This window comes from Varanus komodoensis, unplaced genomic scaffold (genome assembly GCF_004798865.1).
Source record: "Varanus komodoensis strain SLA01 unplaced genomic scaffold, ASM479886v1 scaffold246, whole genome shotgun sequence".
NCBI classification, from domain to species: Eukaryota; Metazoa; Chordata; class Lepidosauria; order Squamata; family Varanidae; genus Varanus; species Varanus komodoensis.
Genome location: NW_025335653.1, coordinates 20,385 through 37,633, shown reverse-complemented (window position 1 = coordinate 37,633; position 17,249 = coordinate 20,385). Strand labels below are relative to the sequence as shown.

The 17,249-nt window shown below is 47.9% G+C and overlaps 1 protein-coding gene across 1 annotated transcript; it reads left to right on the top strand.

Moving 5' to 3' along the window:
- The first annotated feature begins 3 nt into the window (after positions 1 to 3).
- Positions 4 to 17,226, top strand: LOC123024653 (coiled-coil domain-containing protein 74A-like). Its single transcript, XM_044432653.1, has 8 exons — positions 4 to 316; positions 2,906 to 2,950; positions 4,403 to 4,498; positions 6,820 to 6,991; positions 7,766 to 7,961; positions 8,053 to 8,135; positions 9,325 to 9,375; positions 16,656 to 17,226. The coding sequence occupies exons 1-8, from the start codon at positions 4 to 6 to the stop codon at positions 16,792 to 16,794; spliced, it is 1,095 nt and encodes a 364-aa protein (XP_044288588.1). The 3' UTR covers positions 16,795 to 17,226.
- The last annotated feature ends 23 nt before the right edge of the window (positions 17,227 to 17,249 follow it).

Genomic DNA, 17,249 nt, shown 5'->3' with positions numbered 1-17,249 from the left:
CCCATGGCGACGAGCGCGGCGCGCCGGGGAGGCGGCGGCGGCGGCGCGGCGGCCCAGCCGGCTTACGCCATGCAGAGCCCCTCGGGCCTCCCTGCGCTCGGCAGCCTGTCGCGAGATGCGGCCGGCCCCGGCCCCGGCCCCGGCCCCGGCCCGCCCGCGCTCTCGCCGCCGCCGCCGCCTTGGCGACCGGGCGCGGAGGCGTGGCGACGAGTGGCCGCTGACCTGGAGCGCAGCCTCGAGTTCCTGCGCCGGCAGCACGCCGAGACTCTGCAGCAGCTGCACGACGAGGTCGACCGGCTCAAACGGCAGAACAGGGGTGAGCGCCGCGCGCGCGCGCGCGCGCGGTGGGCTGGCGGGGAAGGCCCGGGCCTCTCCGGCTGGGCCGCCCTTCCGCGTCGGGACGCGCTCCTTCCTGGACGGGGCAGAGAATTGAACAGAGCGGGCCCTTCTGCCCACGGTGTTGGGAAACCGCGTCGCCCCGTGTCGCGACCTCCCTCTCCCGGCGAGGCACCCAGGACGGAGGCGCCGGCGAGGGCACTCCGCGGGCGGCCGGGCGGGCGGCCCCTCCGGAAAGGTGCGCGAGAAGCTTCCTGGGCGGCCCGAGCGCCGGTGACCCGCGCGCAGATCGGGGCAGCAGCGAGCGGGCCAGCGCCCTTCCCGCGTGGCCCCGGCACCCGCGGGCTGCTCGGAGCCTGCCCCGGCGTGGAGGAGCAGCAGCGGCCGCCTCTCTGCGAAGACCTCTGGCCTCGCTGTGCTGGGGGGCCCCGCTTGGCGCGCGGCCTGGTGCTGCACGGCGGTGGCGGGGAATGGCCCTCTGCTCAGTGAACGCGCGGCTGCAGCGAAGCGTACAACCCCTCCAAGCCCAGGGGCTTTGGTTGATCTGTTTTGAAGCTGATGGGATTGTGGCCTCAAGCTGCAATCCATCGCATACACAGACTGGGATAATGAACTCCCCTGTTCTCTAGCTGCTTAAGACCGCGTGTTAATGTTTGAAAATAAAAATAATAAACATGGAATTGGGTGGATGATTGGGAGTCTTCCCCATAACAGAGGAGACTGCGCAGCTGTAAAAACAGTAGGACCAAATCTAACACATGTTGCAATTAATCTCAAGTATTATTCAGCAGGGCAATTTGCCGTGAAGATCTGAAAATGGCAGAAACTCATCATCAGTCCCCATTTGATCCAAAATAAACATCAACTTCCCTATCATGGGAAGTGGTGAAGACTGCCATCCTGGCTGGCTTTAAAAAGAGATTGGACAGATTGGAGTGGGGGGAGCTACTATCCTTGCTGGCTATGTACCCCCTTCACCAGGCCTACGCAGTCCAGTTGCTGAGGAACTGGGCTGGAAGCGGGATCCTGAGGGATCTTGTGTGCACAGAGTGCAGGACCTTCGTTGTGATCCAGCATGGCTTTTACATTCTTATGTTCAAGAACACCCACATAATCGCCTCAATTTTTAAGTTTTGATTTTGCTGTAAAGTCAATGTAGCATGCAAAAATGGGTTAAAATGTAATTGAAACAAAATTATCCACCACACCTCTCTAGCAGCCAGAACTGTGGGAGGCACCCTTTCTATTTTAATATTCTGAAATCCACTTTGGAAGGAAAACTCCAGAATTGATCAAGACAAAACATCTAATCTAAGTGGTAAAGATCAACTTCAGCACAAGACAACTAATAGGCTGGATTGATAGATTGACGATGACCTGGAAAGCCAAAACCCACCTTCTTCAATGGAAAGTCACATCCTTTTCAAGGATATTCATGGTAGGAAAGAATCCCCACATAATTTACCAAAAAAGGGGGGTTGGGGAATACCATTTATAACAGACAAACCAAATAATAATATCCATGTTAAGTATATTACTCTTACTCTACTGACTCAGCTTTAACAATTCCCATCTCTCTCTGTCATGTGAGATCCCATCAGTCAACAAATTGGAACTTGGTTTAATTCTCTAACATGTACCACTTGGCCTAAGTTTTTACAAATAAATGGTGCAATCTGGAAACCATTAAAATTGCCAATTAGCTGTTACACTTATGTCATATAGTGATACTTGAATATTTTTCAACTGCAACAAAGTTGGAATAGATACCTAGACATGTCACAAAGCAACACCCCCCCTCCCCCAGCTTAAGCCCTCTAAATCTTAGACTGTTTACTTACTTACTAGATTTATATCCTTCCCATTAATCAAAAAGGCTCTCCGACTATTAAATTTCACAGGGTCTGGTCAAAGCAAAGTTGCAATTTGTTGCAATGTTTTGGGCAAAAAGCAGTTGATATTTAGTATTAAATTATGTTAATAGTTATAGCCCAATAAATATATGACTCTTACCAGGTTTGACAATCACTCTAATGTAAGCATCATTTAACAATGAAGTTATGGAACCTGATTCAAAATATGATTATAAAGACTATAAAGTTTTGGAATGAAAAGGCTGGAAGAAGTTTTATACCACGTAACTGGAAACCTATTTGGACCCAGTGATTTCTTAGTATTCATGCTAGCAAATTGTTTTTATAATTGATGTTATTATTTTATTAATATTAATTGCTTTCATAATTTTCTCCATACACAAAGGTCCCAGGAGAAATTGGAAGACTAACTTAAGGAGAAAAGCTTACCAGTCCTGCTCAGATGTTTTGCCATCTGTACTATAAAAATTAGAATAACCCATTAAAAATAGTGACTTTATATCTGAAGAAAAAGTATATATATATCCCTAGCTAAAATAAAGTACAGTCTTTCTAATGATGTGCCAAAACCTTACTAGGAAGTTCACCATTTTCCCAATATGCCAGTTGCAACAAGTTAAAGCGTCTCTTGGCCTGTTGGGGAGAAGGGATGGGAAAAGGGCTTGCTGTAGTGACATATTTTCATTTGATTGCAGATCTTCATTATAAGCTCATAATGCATCCGATACTCTGGAAGACAGGTACAACCCTCCTCTCCCACTTGCAGACCTACCCATTTTCCTGTCTCTTCTGAAACAGTCAGTTTCTATGAGCCGATTCTGGAGAGTGCCACTTTCTTTGTGAAATTGAGCATTACAGGCTGAGTGAGGATTTCATGCAGGAAAGAAGGCCCTGACTTTGAAGTCTTGATGTGGAAGGACCAGAACTTTCCAAGTCCAGGAAAGTACTGGGACAGGAGGACCCTTGGGCTACCAGCAGGATTTAGCACAGGGGTCTCAAACTCAACTTACCTGGGGGCCGCTGGAAGTAGAGTCTGGGTGAGGCTGGGCCGCATCAAGTATTCCGCAAAAAAAGGATTTCAAGTATTCTAAAAAAAAGTACAACTGATCCAGTCTTCTCAATCTTTACTAATAATAATTCAGAACATGAACGGTTCTTCAGAACATAGGCTTCTCTTACTTCCTCCTACTCCTTGCTGCCAGAGACCTGACAGCGCTTCCTCTTACACAGCTGAGCCACATTTGACTTGAGGGAGGAAGCAACTGAGACCCTCAGTATGGCTTGAAGATGCTCATCAGTAAGTTTGGACCTGAACTTTGACTTATTAAAGTTCATGGTGAAGAAGAGCTTTTCACACAGATAGGTGCTCCCGAAAAGGCACATGGTCTGCTTGAACATCCTGGAAAGTTCAGGGAAGGGAAAGGGCACGCGGGATGAGCGGCCCACCACCACCGCGGTGGTCGGCCTTGGGCAGCAGTGGTGGTGGTGGGCCGCTCATCCCACGTCGCTCCCAGAAGCTGGCCCGGGCGCCACTGGCGCTTGCAGGCCGCAGGGCCCCTCCCCCATGGTCCGCCCGTCCCGGCGCGCAGCTTAGAGGGAACATTGCGCCCAGGGTAACGACTCACGCAGGTGCGTGTGAGAAAAACGCGTGGGCTGCACTATCGCTAAACTTTGATATCAAGTGGGGGGCCACAAAATATCGTCCCACGGGCCACAATTGGCCCGCAGGCCGCAAGTTTGAGACCCCTGATTTAGCAGGAATTTCACAGCTGGTGGGAATTCTGTTTGCCTAGAACTTCAAGCTCTGGAGTATAAATGACTAATCAAGCAGTCATTTGAACAATCACGTAGAAACATAGAAACAGAGTGAGTCAGAAGGGACCTCCTGGGCCATCTAGTCTGACCCTCTGCTCCAGTCAGCTCCACTCATGACATGCCTACCATGTGCAAAAGAAGCATAGAAACTGAGTGGAAACATAGAAACAGGGCCATTTATGCCATTTCATGTTGTTTTTACTAGAGAAGCACAGCCAGCATTTTTAATGCAATAGGGTTAATGCCCTGTTCAGCCTTTTTGTCAAAGTTCTGTTTCAGCAACCTTGAGTGAGGGAGAGCTGGTACTAAGGTCAGACAGAAGTTTGGCTTCTCTGTTGCCTCATGCTCAGTACCTTGCATTCTGGCTGTTTTTGCAGACTTTTTCTCCAGCACATGTGTTAAGTCACGCCCAAGGAGTAGCTCAAAGAGGAGGACAGCTTACAACTTGAACATAGGAGAACAAAGTGAAGAAGGTACACACATGCTCATTTAAACCTTATGACCAACTTCATGACATTTCAAAGATAAAATAACTCCTAAGTGTACTGGTTTGGATGCCAATAGTTACTGTAGTTTCAGTTAATATAAATTTGGATTCTTTGTGTCTTATTGCTATGGGTGCTTTTCAGTTTGAGGAGGTGTTCCAGATCATCAGCCATGGTATCCTTGGAGTAGGGATACTTAGCATGCATGTGCCTTTCCTTTCCAGGCATATAAAATGGGCCAGGCAGTGAAGAGTGATTCCATCTTGTCTGAATAGGGCTGTGGCAAGGACTGTTTCCAAAAAAAAAAAAAAAAAAAGCCTCTTTGAACCCTAACATAGAATTCTGGTCATTCTCCAGAATTCCATTCTTGGGCAAGGTTCTGCACTATGAGTTAGTCTCTCTGCTCCGTGGATTTCTGGATGAGGCAAATGATCTAGCTCCATTTCAATCTGGCTTTGATGTGTACTTATGGCACAGAAACTACTTTGATCATTTTAGTGGATGATCCTGGACAGGGGCCATGCAGCAGTAGGTTCTGCCGCACAATTGGCTTTTTGTAGCATCTTCTGTGGTATATTCCTGCCTGGATGGGGTACTTTTGGAGAAGTGATTTCAGAAGATGGTGCTGGGTGAATTGGGGTTTGATGCCATGGCCTTTGGGCTCTTGTATCTCTCAGGATTCCATCTTGCCCCTGTTCTATTTAGCCTATATATGAAAACTTTGGATAAGGTTTTTTCATGGTTTGGTAGTGCCACGGTGTGAATAACACTTCCTTTTTTCTGTCTAAATCCAAATAAGCTGTTGAAGTTCTAAATCAGAGGACCCATCCATACATAACGAGAGCTGACTGTGGCTTGGTTTACCAAGGAGGCTATTGCTTTGCTCCAGGCAGTGCGAGGTGCCAGTTCTGCATGGTACCTGTGGGTTCGCTTTGGCTGTGTCAAGTGAACCCAGGCTGTGGGGTTGCTTGAGGCTAATAACTCTTAACCTAAAACAAACCATAGGCCATAGCCTGACCTGCAAACAGCTTTTGTGGCCTGATTGCATATGGCACAATGGGTTCAATGGATGTCAGACATAATACAGCAGCTCCCACAAGTAAACTAAGCCAAGCTGGGCTGTTGTCTGTGGCCAGAGTCTGTGACCTGGATGAAGCCAAACAAGTTGAAGCTTAATCTTCTTAAACAAGTTGAAGAGAGCCAGTGTGGTGTAGTGGTTAAGAGCACAGGACTGGGACTCAGACGATCTGGGTGCTAGTCCCCGCTCAGCCGTGGAGCCCACTGGGTGACTTTGGGCCAGTCACAGACTCTCAGCCCAACCTACCTCACAGGGTGGTTGTTGTGGGGATAAGATGGAGGAGGAGAATGATGTAAGCTGCCTTGAGCCCTTTGTAGGAAAAAGGCAGGAAATGAATGAATGAATGAATGAATGAATGAATGAAATCTAGAGAAGGCAGAGGTGCCCCTGGTCAGTTGAGAGGCAAATCAGAGTCCAATTGTCATTCAGTTGTACACTCTTCTTGAAGTCTCAGGCTTACAGTCTGTGTTCATCACTGAATTCAGCCTGGAATGCGGATGCCCAAGTTTTGGTGGTGGCCTGGATTACATTTGCACAGTCAAGGCTACTGTGCTGTGCCTGTTCCTGGAGATGTTGGATCTCAGTGACACCTGTCATAAGGCACATCCCTTTTGGACTGCTCCATTTGGGACCATGCTCCATACAAGTCTGCCTCTGAAAAGTCTTTGGCAGCATCAGCATTCAGCAAGCTACACCCACACTGTGGGTTGTTTCCATATTCAGCGAGTACCTTACCCCTTGTTATTGCAAGCCCATTGGTTGCTGGTCCAGGCACAGTTCATTGGTTATGATCTATGAAGTACTATGCCACTTGGGATCAGGCTATCAGAAGGCCTGCTTGAGTTTTCAAAGACCTTTTATTGGTGCTTCCAGTTATCACAGACCCATTGGCAGGATACACAAAAGAGCCTCTTTGGTGGTTCTAGAAATGGAAAGCCACATTGGCTCCATCTCTGTTTGTCCTTCCGCTACTAGACATTTTCATTTAGATTTTTCTAAAAAAAACTGTTAAATGGACTTGCTTTCTGTTTCTTTTTTAATTGGAGTATTTTTAATGAACCATGTGTTCAACTTAATGTAATAGTTTTATATTTTATTACTGCTTACCCCCTTGAGCATACACTGAATTACTAAATAACACAATAAAAGTGGTACTGACAGCTCCCATTGTCAGGGCTGTGTAGACTGTGTGGTGTCTTTAGATTGTTAACAAGTCGTTTTTCTTCCAAAGATACTTTAGGTACTGTGGAGCTGGAAAAGAAACAAGTAAATGCTAAGGAAGAGGAAAGCACAGAAGAGAGCATAGAAGGGGAGACTGACAGTACAACACAGAAGGAATCGGAGGCCCTCCATCCAGAGTCTGAGGGGATGCCAACAAAAGTGCCTCCTTCTCCCCACACCAGGTCTGAGAAGACCCTTCATAGCAATGGTGACCTGTGGGAAGCAGCCACTTTGCTTTTTTAAGATTAAAATTGTGCCTTATCACGTAGCAACTTGAAGTTGCAGGAAGTTTTTGTTTCTGCTTCCATACAGTTTCAATAATTTTTCTCCAGTTGTTTAAAGCCTGTTTTTCTCAGGAGTTTATGGGCTTCCTTCTTCCTAACACATTCCAGAAAGGAATGAAATGGACAAGAAGCTCTTTGCAGGTTAGGACAATTTTTTTCATTCACTAATTTTTCTGGGAGTCAGCTTGTGTCATGGAACACCACCCACACACTTGTTTTAGCAGCCCTCAACAAAAACAACTGGTTACAGGGCCTGCACCAAACTAGCAGACTCCATTAAGATTGGTGGGGCTCAAGAAGTGCTGTTTGCACTCTGATCAAATCACCTCTGCTGGATCCAGTGGGGAAAGAAAATTGTCTCCCATTATTGTACAGAAACAAAGCATTTTTGCTAGAATTGTTGGGCTCTTAGCTGCAGTTGCTTATGCAAAGAAGTTCTGATTATGTCATTGTAGTAAATACATTCCATCTATTCTGCTTTCAGTATGGGTTGTGCAGGTAATGGGGTGGGTTTTTTGTGTGGGGGGGTGAGACAAGGGAAATCTGCTAGTTCTAGTTCTCTTCCTTGTCTATTTAAAATGCTGTTTCCAAATGATTGGTAAAAATCTTTGGAAGCACACTTCAGATTTACTGCAATGACTGTCCCTTGTTGATTTTTCATCTCTCTTACAGAGGTATACAAGTCTGTGACAGAATGACATCTCCAAACCCTCCAAGCAGACCTGGGAATGTGACAATTCCTGCTGCCTCTTCCAATCCTTTCTTAGTAAATGTTCTCCCGTCTTACATGCGGAAACCACCAACGCTGGAGGAATGCGAGGTGGTCATTCGTCAGTTGTGGAATATCAACCATATGCAAATGCAAGAGGTGAGCAGCCTCACCTTGGACTTGGGAGTGATGGAATGAATACCTAGGAGGGCAGGAAAGTCACCTCCATCCCCCGTTCTCTCTCCTTCAGCTGATGTATCTGAGATCATGTTTAGAAGACATCCACAAGACAAAAAGAATTCCTGAAGATTACCTGCTAGCTGGCCAGCTTGGGTAAGCTGAGTTTGTAACTGAAGGAGGGGGACTGTGTATTAGAAGATGCCTGAAGAAAGCTCTTATTCTGGGGGCAGTGCAGTTCACACACGCTGACTACATGGTATCCTTTGAGGGGACACTTACCTGTCATTTGCACTTGTGGCTAAAGTCTGGTTACCATACAGCTTTTCTTTTCATTTGTAAGTCCACTTGCATTAGCAAGAGAAAATGTGAGCTGGGAGCTCACAAATTCTAGATTGGGCCTCAACTTTGTTCTCTAAATTTCCAGTGTTTCTCTGAAACCCTTTCGGTTGCTGTAAGGAAGGTTTGCAATCATGGAAACTGACAACAGCTGAAAGGAACTGTCTAACTTAATTTTCTTTCAACTAAAAGCTCCATCTCTGCCGATTCCTTCAAGTACTGGTTTTTGGTTCCTTCCTTGCAACAGAATTAGCCTTTTCATTTTGTGGGGTGTTATTTTGTTCTTTCCATGAATATCAGTTCATGTTTGTCCTCAATAGTGAGGCTTTTGCATACTGTACCAGCCCATGAAAGGGAGAGATGCCAGGGATAGCCTGCCTTTACATGGAGGGCAGCAAGAATGTGACTTCTCAGTGAATTGCCATCTCAGGTATTGGGAACAAGTTGGGGGGGGGGGGTACATTTCACTCACAGTCTGGGATTAAGTGATGGCATGTGTTCCTCTTTTTCTGTGTCTCAATTATATCATATCTGGAAGTGGGGACAGCAGGCATGAGAATTCTGTCAGTAAGATTTCAGAGCTGATAGTGTGATTAAATAATACAAAACAGGACAACATTCACAAAAGTAAGTCATTGCTTTGGTTGTGAAATGTGTGATTAGTAGTATTCCAAGGTCAATGGCCAAAAGATCAAAGGCAACAACGTCCCAGTCCTCTGAATTCTGAGCCTCTAACAAAAAAAAAAAAAAGGATTTTTTCCTTCTCTAATTTCGCTGCTAATTCTGATTGGTACTCAAGGTTCTACATCATTGCCAGGGCTGTCCTACATCTTCTGCAAGCCTTCCCTTCTAACTAGGGAAGGCTTTATACAATGGTGCATAAAGCAAGATGGAGAAGAAATTTTGAGAGTCCATCTGCCAAGGTCCCACTGCTCTCCAGCAGAGTTTCCATGTCTGTTCCCTTTTGTGAGGTTATCTATGCTAATTAATATCTTTTATGTTTTAGGAGCCAGGAGACGATCCGGTTACCAAGAGTAAAGAATGTTCCTAAGAAATGGTAAACAGATTTCTTAGCTTTGCATAGCTCCCCGCATCTGCCTTCCCAAATTAAACACAGAAACAAGTCAGAAGGGGCCTCCTGGGCCATCTAGTCTGACTCCCAGCTCCAGCCAGCTCCACACATGTAACCTCCAACATGTGGGTGTTCTTGAACACCCTCACTGATGGGGCCTCAACCACCTCCTGTGGAAGCCCATTCCATATCGTAGAGGTCCTAACCGTCACAAAGCACTTGCTGACATCCAACCTGATGCCTGGATCCTTGAGCTTTGCCCCACTGGAATATGTCCTGTCCTCCACCGCAGGGAAGAACAGATCATGGCCCTCCTCCACCTGGCATTCCTTCACATAGCTATAAAAGGGGCTTTTGTCAGAGCAGCAGAGGCTGGGAGAGAGTGCAGAATGGGGCCAGGGAACTGGTGTAGACAAGGCAAAAGTTTGGACAGAGGATGGGGGGTGGGGAGCAGTGGAGAGGAAGGGAGGTGGTTACCCGACAGGCCAGAGAGGCCCAGTAGGAAGCAGAGGGACAGGGCCAGCAGCCTCTGAGGTTTATAAAGCCGTGCCAATGGACACAGTGCCAATGGTGTCACATTAAGAGCGACACAACAAGGGCATTGTCCCTTGTCTGCGTCCCTTAGCTACAGCCTGGGCTGTCTGGGAACACTCTTCATCAGGTCATTGTTTTTATTGCTTGTTTTTTTGTTTGTTTTTAACTAATTGTTTCTAATTATTACTCTGTCTGGGAGAACTGGGCAAGTAAAGTCAGGGAAGGTTAGTGTAGGGCAGGCAAGGTGGGGGACAGGTGTCCCCGGATGCAGCCAGGGGACAGCTGCAGGAGAGGCCAGGGCCAAAGCATGGCTGTCTGCCACCACCGGGAAAAGAGGGCAGCTGTTGTTGGGGACTCCCTGCTGAGGAGCACTGAGGCGGCGGTGTGCCGCCCTGACCTTGAGGTAGCAGAGGTCTGTTGCCTGCTAGGGGCACGCATCCAGCATGTGACAGACAGAGTAGAGCATCTTCTTCCCTGGGGGAGGGGGGGGCACCAGCTGCTTCTGGTGATCCACATGGGGACGAATGACATGGCCAGGGAGGGGGTGGACAGGATCACTAGAAACTTTGAACATCTGAGAAGGAAACTGAGGGACCTAAAGGCCCAGGTGACCTTTTCCCCCATCTTGCCAGTCCGGAGATTTGAGCCAGCCAGGGAAAGGAGGGTTGCCAAGGTGAATAACTGCCTCAGGGAGTGGTGTCAGAAGGAACACTTTGGGTTCCTTAACCACAGCATCCAGTTTCTTGTCAATGGATTTCTGGCGAGGGACAGGGTGCACCTTACGGGGATAGGGAAAAGCGCCTTCGAAAATGGCCAGTGAGCTTCATCCAGAAGGCTTTAAAGTGAACCGGAGGCATGGGTTCAGGCCCTCCAGAAACTTGCGGTGGTCAAGAGGGCAAACACCACCCTTGGTTGCATAACCAGAAGTGTGGCCTCTAGATCGAGAGAGGTATTACTACCACTCTACACAACTCTGGTGCGCCCACAACTGCAGTATTGTGTTCAGTTCTGGGCCCCTCAGTACAGGAAGGATATAGCCAGGTTAGAGTCAGTGCAGCGTAGGGCCACGAGGATGGCCATGATGCCATCTAGTCTGACCCCCGGCTCCAGCTGGCTCTGCTCACGACTTGATCACCCTCACTGATGGGGCCTCAACCACCTCTGTTTCTATATTTCTATGATGATTTGAAGGTTATCTCAGGGGAAGGACACGGTAATTATGGGAGATTTCAGCCTCCCAGATAATTAGTTGGCAGTCTCAATCAGCAGCAACAGCCTGGTCATGTTGCTTCCTAGTCACTATAGAGGGAGGGCTTTTCACGCAGAGGGTCCGGGAGGCGATGAGGGGGGGGAATATCCTTGACTTGGTCTTGACCCCAGGGAGGAGCTGATAGATGAAGTACAGATTAGGGGAGCTCTGGATGCGAGTGATCACTCTATCCTTTGCTTTGAGCTCAGGGGACTGGGGAGCAGTGGCAGGTCAAGTATTAGAAGCTGGGACTTCATGAGGGCCAGCTTTGGTCAACTGAAGCCCAGACTGGGGAAAGTCTCCTGGGAGAGGGTGCTGGAACACAAGGGAGTTCTGGAGGGGAGGATGGTGCTAAAAAGGAAGGTCTTAGAGGTGCAAGCCTTGATGATACCACTAGATAGCAAGATGGGGAGGTGAAGGAAATCACTGCTGTGGATGAGAAGAGAAATGGTAAGAGGCATTAGGCATAAGAGGAACCTCCGTAGGAAATGGGTACTGGGGCAAATAGACAAAAAGGATATACCAGGAGGAGGAGGCCTGTTGCAGAAGGATTTTTCACAAGGCTAAGGCTGATTATGAGCTGAGATTTGCAAAGACTAGCAGGAGCAACAAAAAGGACTTCTATCAACATGTAAAAGCAAGAGGAAGGTGAGACAGGTGGTGGGGCTGCCTAATGAAGGAAGAAGGGGATTTGATGACTGATGTGGGGGAACAGGCACCGCTGCTAAATGATTATTTTTCCTCTGTTCTCTCCAAAGCAGGACGGGGGAGATCTATATGGGGGACCAGATGAGATGGGGGATTTAAGGGCACAGCTTAGTTAATCCCCTCCCCAGAAGTTGAGGAGCTCCTGAGCACACTGGATGTTACAGTTGCACTGGGCCCTATCAGGTTACACCCAAGGGTACTTTGGAGGTTGGTGGGGGTACTCTCAGATCTGCTGGCCTCCATTTTTATGGCCTTGTGGAAAATGGGTGAAGTTCCAGAGGACTGGAGGGTGGCGTCAGTGGTCCCAATTTTCAAAAAGGGTAGTAGAGGGGACATGGGGAATTACAGACCGGTTAGCCTTATGTTCATTCTAAAAAAGACAATGGAAAGGCTCATAATAGTGAGACATCTAGAAACACTAGATAGGGAAGGGTGGTTGGCAGCCCTGCAACACCACTTCCTCAAAAACAGATGTTTTCATCTGGCAGAGGGGGTGACCCCCAGAGTCTAATGGATCCAGATGGATTCCTGAGGTCTCTGGGGGAATTTCTGATTGGGAAAACTGACGCTTCTGTTGAAGCCTGGTTGATCTGTGGAATGAAGAATTGACCCGGGTGATAGACATGATCACTCTTAAGTGTCCTTTCCTGCCAAGCAGAGCCCGCGTGGCACTTTGGTATACACCTTAGTTGTGGGCAATGAAGCAGGCTGGGGGAGGTCTACAGCGTAGGTGAAGGAAATCCTGTGCTGAATCTGACAACACAACTGAGAGCCCATTATCGGGCCTGTGCTGTGGTGGTGAGGGCAGTAAAGAAGGAATTCTTCTCTGCTTCCATTGCATCCTCACAGTGCCATCCAGCTGAGCTTTTCTGGGTGGTGTGGTGTCTGTTACATTCTGGACCAAAAAGGGATTTCATCACACCATTGGTGGCTTGCTGGGATGATTTTGCCCAGCACTTTAGGGATAAAATTAGATGCATCACGAGCTGGACTCCACAGTTGATGCAGTGCCAGTACGGGATGTGTCCAAAGTGCCGTCTGGTCCATCTTTGTTGGATGAGTTTCAATTGCTGTGGCCTGAGGTAGACAAGGTGCTTGGACTTGTCCGGCCTACCACTTGTTTACTCAACCCTTGCCTTTCTTGGCTGCTCACCAAAGCCAGGGACGGGATGTACACCTGGGTCCAGGAGGTAGTTAATGCCTCCCTGAGGGAGGGTCAGGTTCCCGCCCCCGTGAAGGAGGCAATGATCAGGCCCATCCTGAAGAAGGCGAACATGGACTCAGAGTTGGCCTCTAATTATACATTGGTGGCTAACATCCCATTCTTGGGCAAGGTGCTCAAGCGGGTGGTGGCCGGGCAACTCCAGGTTCTCTTGGCTGAAACTGACCATCTGGACCCGTTTCAGTCTGGCTTTAGGCCTTGTTATGGGGCAGAAACTGCCTTGGCCGCCCTGTATGATGACCTGTGCAGGGAGAGGGGCAGGGGAGTGCGTCCCTGTTGGTTCTCCTGGACCTCTCAGTGGCTTTTGATACCATCGACCATGGTATCCTTCTGGATAGGCTGGCTGAGTTGTGGTTTGGAGGCACTGCTCTGTGGTGGTTCTACTCCTACTTGGCTGACCGATTCCAGAAGGTGGTGGCGGGGGATTGTGGCTCTGAGCCATGTGGCAGCTCTGCCATGGAGTTCTGCAGTGTTCCATTTTATCCCCCATGCTATTTAACATGAAACCACTGGGAGAAGTCATCTGGAGGTTTGGGCTGTGGGGTCATCAGTCCACTGATGACACCCAGCTTTCTCTTTTACATTGAATCCAGATGAAGCAGTGGAGGTCCTGAACTGGTGTCTCACCAGGGTGATAGGGTGGATAAGGGCCAATAAATTGAAGCTTAATCCAGACAAGCTAGAGGTCCTGCTGGTAGGTCGTTTAGCCTCCCGGGTAGGTGTTTCTAACCCTCTTCTGGTGGGGTTGTACTTCCCCTAAAGGACAGGGTGCGCAGTTTGGAAGTGCTCCTCAGCTGTCCCTGGAATCACAGGTGGCGGCTGTGGCGAGGAATGCTTTCCTTCGGCTTCAGCTGATCTATCAACTGCGCCCCTATCTGGATGGGCAGTGCCTGGCAGTGGTGACCCATGCCCTGGTAAATTCCTGCTTGGACTACTGTAACATGCTCTATGTGGGGCAGCCCTTGAAGATGATTCAGATGCTTCAACTGGTCTAAAATAGAGCCCCCAGGTTGTTAAACAGGGACCAGCAGGTATGAATAACACCAGTCCTTTTCCATCTACACAGGCAACCAGTTGAAGTCTGGGCCCAATTTAAGGTGCTGGTGATGACCTGTAAAGCCCTAAAGAACTTGGGGCCTGGTTACCTGAAGGAGCATCTTTCCATATGTGCCTCGCCGCTCCTTAAGATCTGGGGCAGACACACTTGTCCAGGTGCCCTCCCTGAAGGAGATTAGGTGGGCGACTACCCGGAAAAGGACCTCCCTGCAGAGGGGTCCCAGTTGTGAATTTCCCACCCCAGAGAGGTTCACCTGGCACCATAACTTTATTCTTTTTAGTGCCAGGCCAAAACCTTTTCATTTTCCCAATGTTTTAAAACCTGTTTTATTTGGAGTTTTATTGTTAGTTGAATTTTTAGGATGTGTTTTGTTTTACATTTTGTATTGTTAAACTGTCCTGAGACTTTGGTAATTAGATGGTCTAGAAAGGTTTTAAATAAATGAGTACTCCAGATCCAGAACGAGTACTATGGAAGTGGGCAGGGGACAACAGGATTGTGTTCAATGTGGATAAGTGCTCGGTCTTGCACTTGGGGCATAGGAATGGGTGTCCCAAGTACAGGTTAGGGGACAAATGGCAGGAGAGCAGCACTTGCGAAAGGGACCTTGGGGTGCTGGTTGACCGCAGGCTAAACATGAGTTAGCAGTGTGATGCAGCAGTCAAGAGGGCAAACTCCACCCTAGGATGCATAGACAGAAGTGTGGCTTCTGGATCAAGAGAGGTATTACTGCCACTCTATGATTCTGGTGTTCCCGCAACTGGAGTACTGTGTTCAGTTCTGGGATCCACAATATAGGAAGAATCTAGCTAGGTTGGAATAGGTGCAGTGTAGGGACAGAAGGATGGTGGCTGGATTGCAGGGGAAGCCATTTGAGGTGCGACTGAGGGAACTGGGTCTTTTCGGCATGGAGAAGAGAGGACTCCAAGGGGATGTGTTGGCGACACATAGGTATGTGAGGGGGTGTCACACAGAGGTGGGTCAAGACCTGTTTTCCCCTATGGAGGAGGGAAGGACGTCTCCCAGTGAAGCCAAGCTCAGGGAACCAAGGTTCAGTTTGACTGCCAGGAAGTACTTCTTGATGGTTAGGACCCCTGGGCTTATGGAATGGGTTTCCACGGGAGGTGGTTGAAGCCCCATTGGTGAGGGTGTTCAAGGATAGGCTGGACATGCACATGGTAGGCATGTCATGAGCAGAGCCAGCTGGAGCTGGGGATCAGACTAGATGTCCCAGAAGTCCCCTTCTGACTTAACTGTTTCTAATAGTAGATGATCTCCTCGGAGTTTCTCTTCTCCAGGCTGAAAAGACCCAGTTCCCCCAATCTCCTCATACGTCTTCCCTCAGAACCAGACTACCATCCTTGTCGCCCTGTGCTGAACTGATTTTAACCTAGCTCTATAATGTGGAGCCCAGAACTGGATACAGTACTCCAGTTGTGGGTGCACCAATGGCACTGGCAACACAACTTATTAAATTGTAGAATTAAATCTCTAGTACATAATACCTGAACAAAAGTTCAGGTCAGCCAAGTAATTTATTCCTGAACATCTTGTAAGCCTACATCATGAATGTACCTAGGTGACAGTGTGCAAGTGCTGTAGGCAAGCTCTGCCTCAGCTCCTGCTTACCTTTCTTCAACTGCTGCTCCCACTAAGTTTTGACTCTATTTTTTATGGCACTTGGAACAGCCCAAGTATCTGGAGGCTTTCCATCTAGGCTTCTGCTTCAGTATTTTGGGATGGGGCTACTAAGCTCTGCTTTGTCAGGATGATGGTTTTCCTATTTCTCCACTTAGGAAGAGGTGGGGGAGAGAATTTGCTTCCTCCTCCTCTTTTTGCATTTGATATAGAAGGAGCTAGTCATAGTGCTAAAAACAATTTGAAAATATGCAGGGAAATTTCTGCTGGATGCCTAGAAAGTAGAATGTTTGGAGACCGTGTACCTGGGAGTAGCATCTATGTCCAGAACAGAAGCAGTTCTGCACAAGTCTGTTCCTTCCCTGCCATTAAGAGCAAACAACAAACTGGAGCAACATCAGACTGACAGAACTGCCGCATGAATTGATGGCCCAGCTACATTCCTCAGAGAAACTTTGAGAGCTTAATTCTTTACACCTAAAGTGAAATACAGTTTTTCTTTGCTTGAACTGCTGCCACCCAAGACTTGCCAATGAGGCTTTTTGTGAATGGGGTGGCACAGGAATGTTCTAAATAAATAAAATAAAACTAGATACTGGTTTTTACGGCAGCCCTTTAACTGGGGGGCAGACAGCCCAGTGCCAGCCAGGTGTTTGGGACTACAACTACCATCAACCCTAGGCTGCATGGCCGATGACTAGAGGTTATTGGAGCTGTAGCCCAAAATACATATGGAGGGCACCAGGTTGCTTACCCTTGAGATAGCCCTACCTTAGCATGCCTCACAAATGCCTTGGAGCAGCTTAGTTAAACACCTATTTTAGCCTCCCCTTTGACTGAACCACTTTGTTCTCCAGTAGGATTCTAGCACCACTGCCTGCTGCTGAAAGGGCTGTGCTGCCAGCACTGAAGCAAACGTTAGGAAATGCTTTTGCTGAGAGACAGAAGAGAGCCCAGGCTATCCAGAGGAACAGGCTCCATCGGACTGCACTTTAGCAACCGGGCCCAGTGGGTCCCTTTCTGTACCCTGCCTCCTTATTCTGAAGGGCTTCAGAAGCCAGCCTCATCTTGTTTTCAGCACTGTGCACCGGAAGGGTTTTCCCTAGATGTTGTTTCTGGTGTTTTTTTCCCACATTTTAAAAAATAATTTCATCATTATCTATTATAGAAAACCACTTAATCCCTAGGAACTGGTCTATTTTCAGTTATAATAGTTTGCTTCTCTTCAGTAAAAGAGTTAGGTGTGAAATACACATATGATTACTTAGACCATGCAGGTCAAGGGACTAGGAAAGGCAAACCTAAGCATAGGATCTCATCACAGGCTGTTCTAGAATTGGCAGAGGTAGGTTTGCATGAGAAAGCAAGTCCTTGTTAAACACTGGAACAGTACATTTATTACAATAAACAAATACCTTGATTCATGTATGAAATATATCATTGTACTGCAA

What these genes read in the sequence shown, in the direction of transcription:
- LOC123024653 (XM_044432653.1), top strand. Translation starts at nt 4, where the DNA reads ATGGCGACGAGCGCGGCGCGCCGGGGAGGCGGCGGCGGCGGCGCGGCG. An exon ending in TCCGATACTCTGGAAGACAG is followed by an intron (nt 2,951 to 4,402) that starts GTACAACCCTCC and finishes CTGTTTTTGCAG; the next exon opens with ACTTTTTCTCCAGCACATGT. An exon ending in AGGAGAACAAAGTGAAGAAG is followed by an intron (nt 4,499 to 6,819) that starts GTACACACATGC and finishes TTTCTTCCAAAG; the next exon opens with ATACTTTAGGTACTGTGGAG.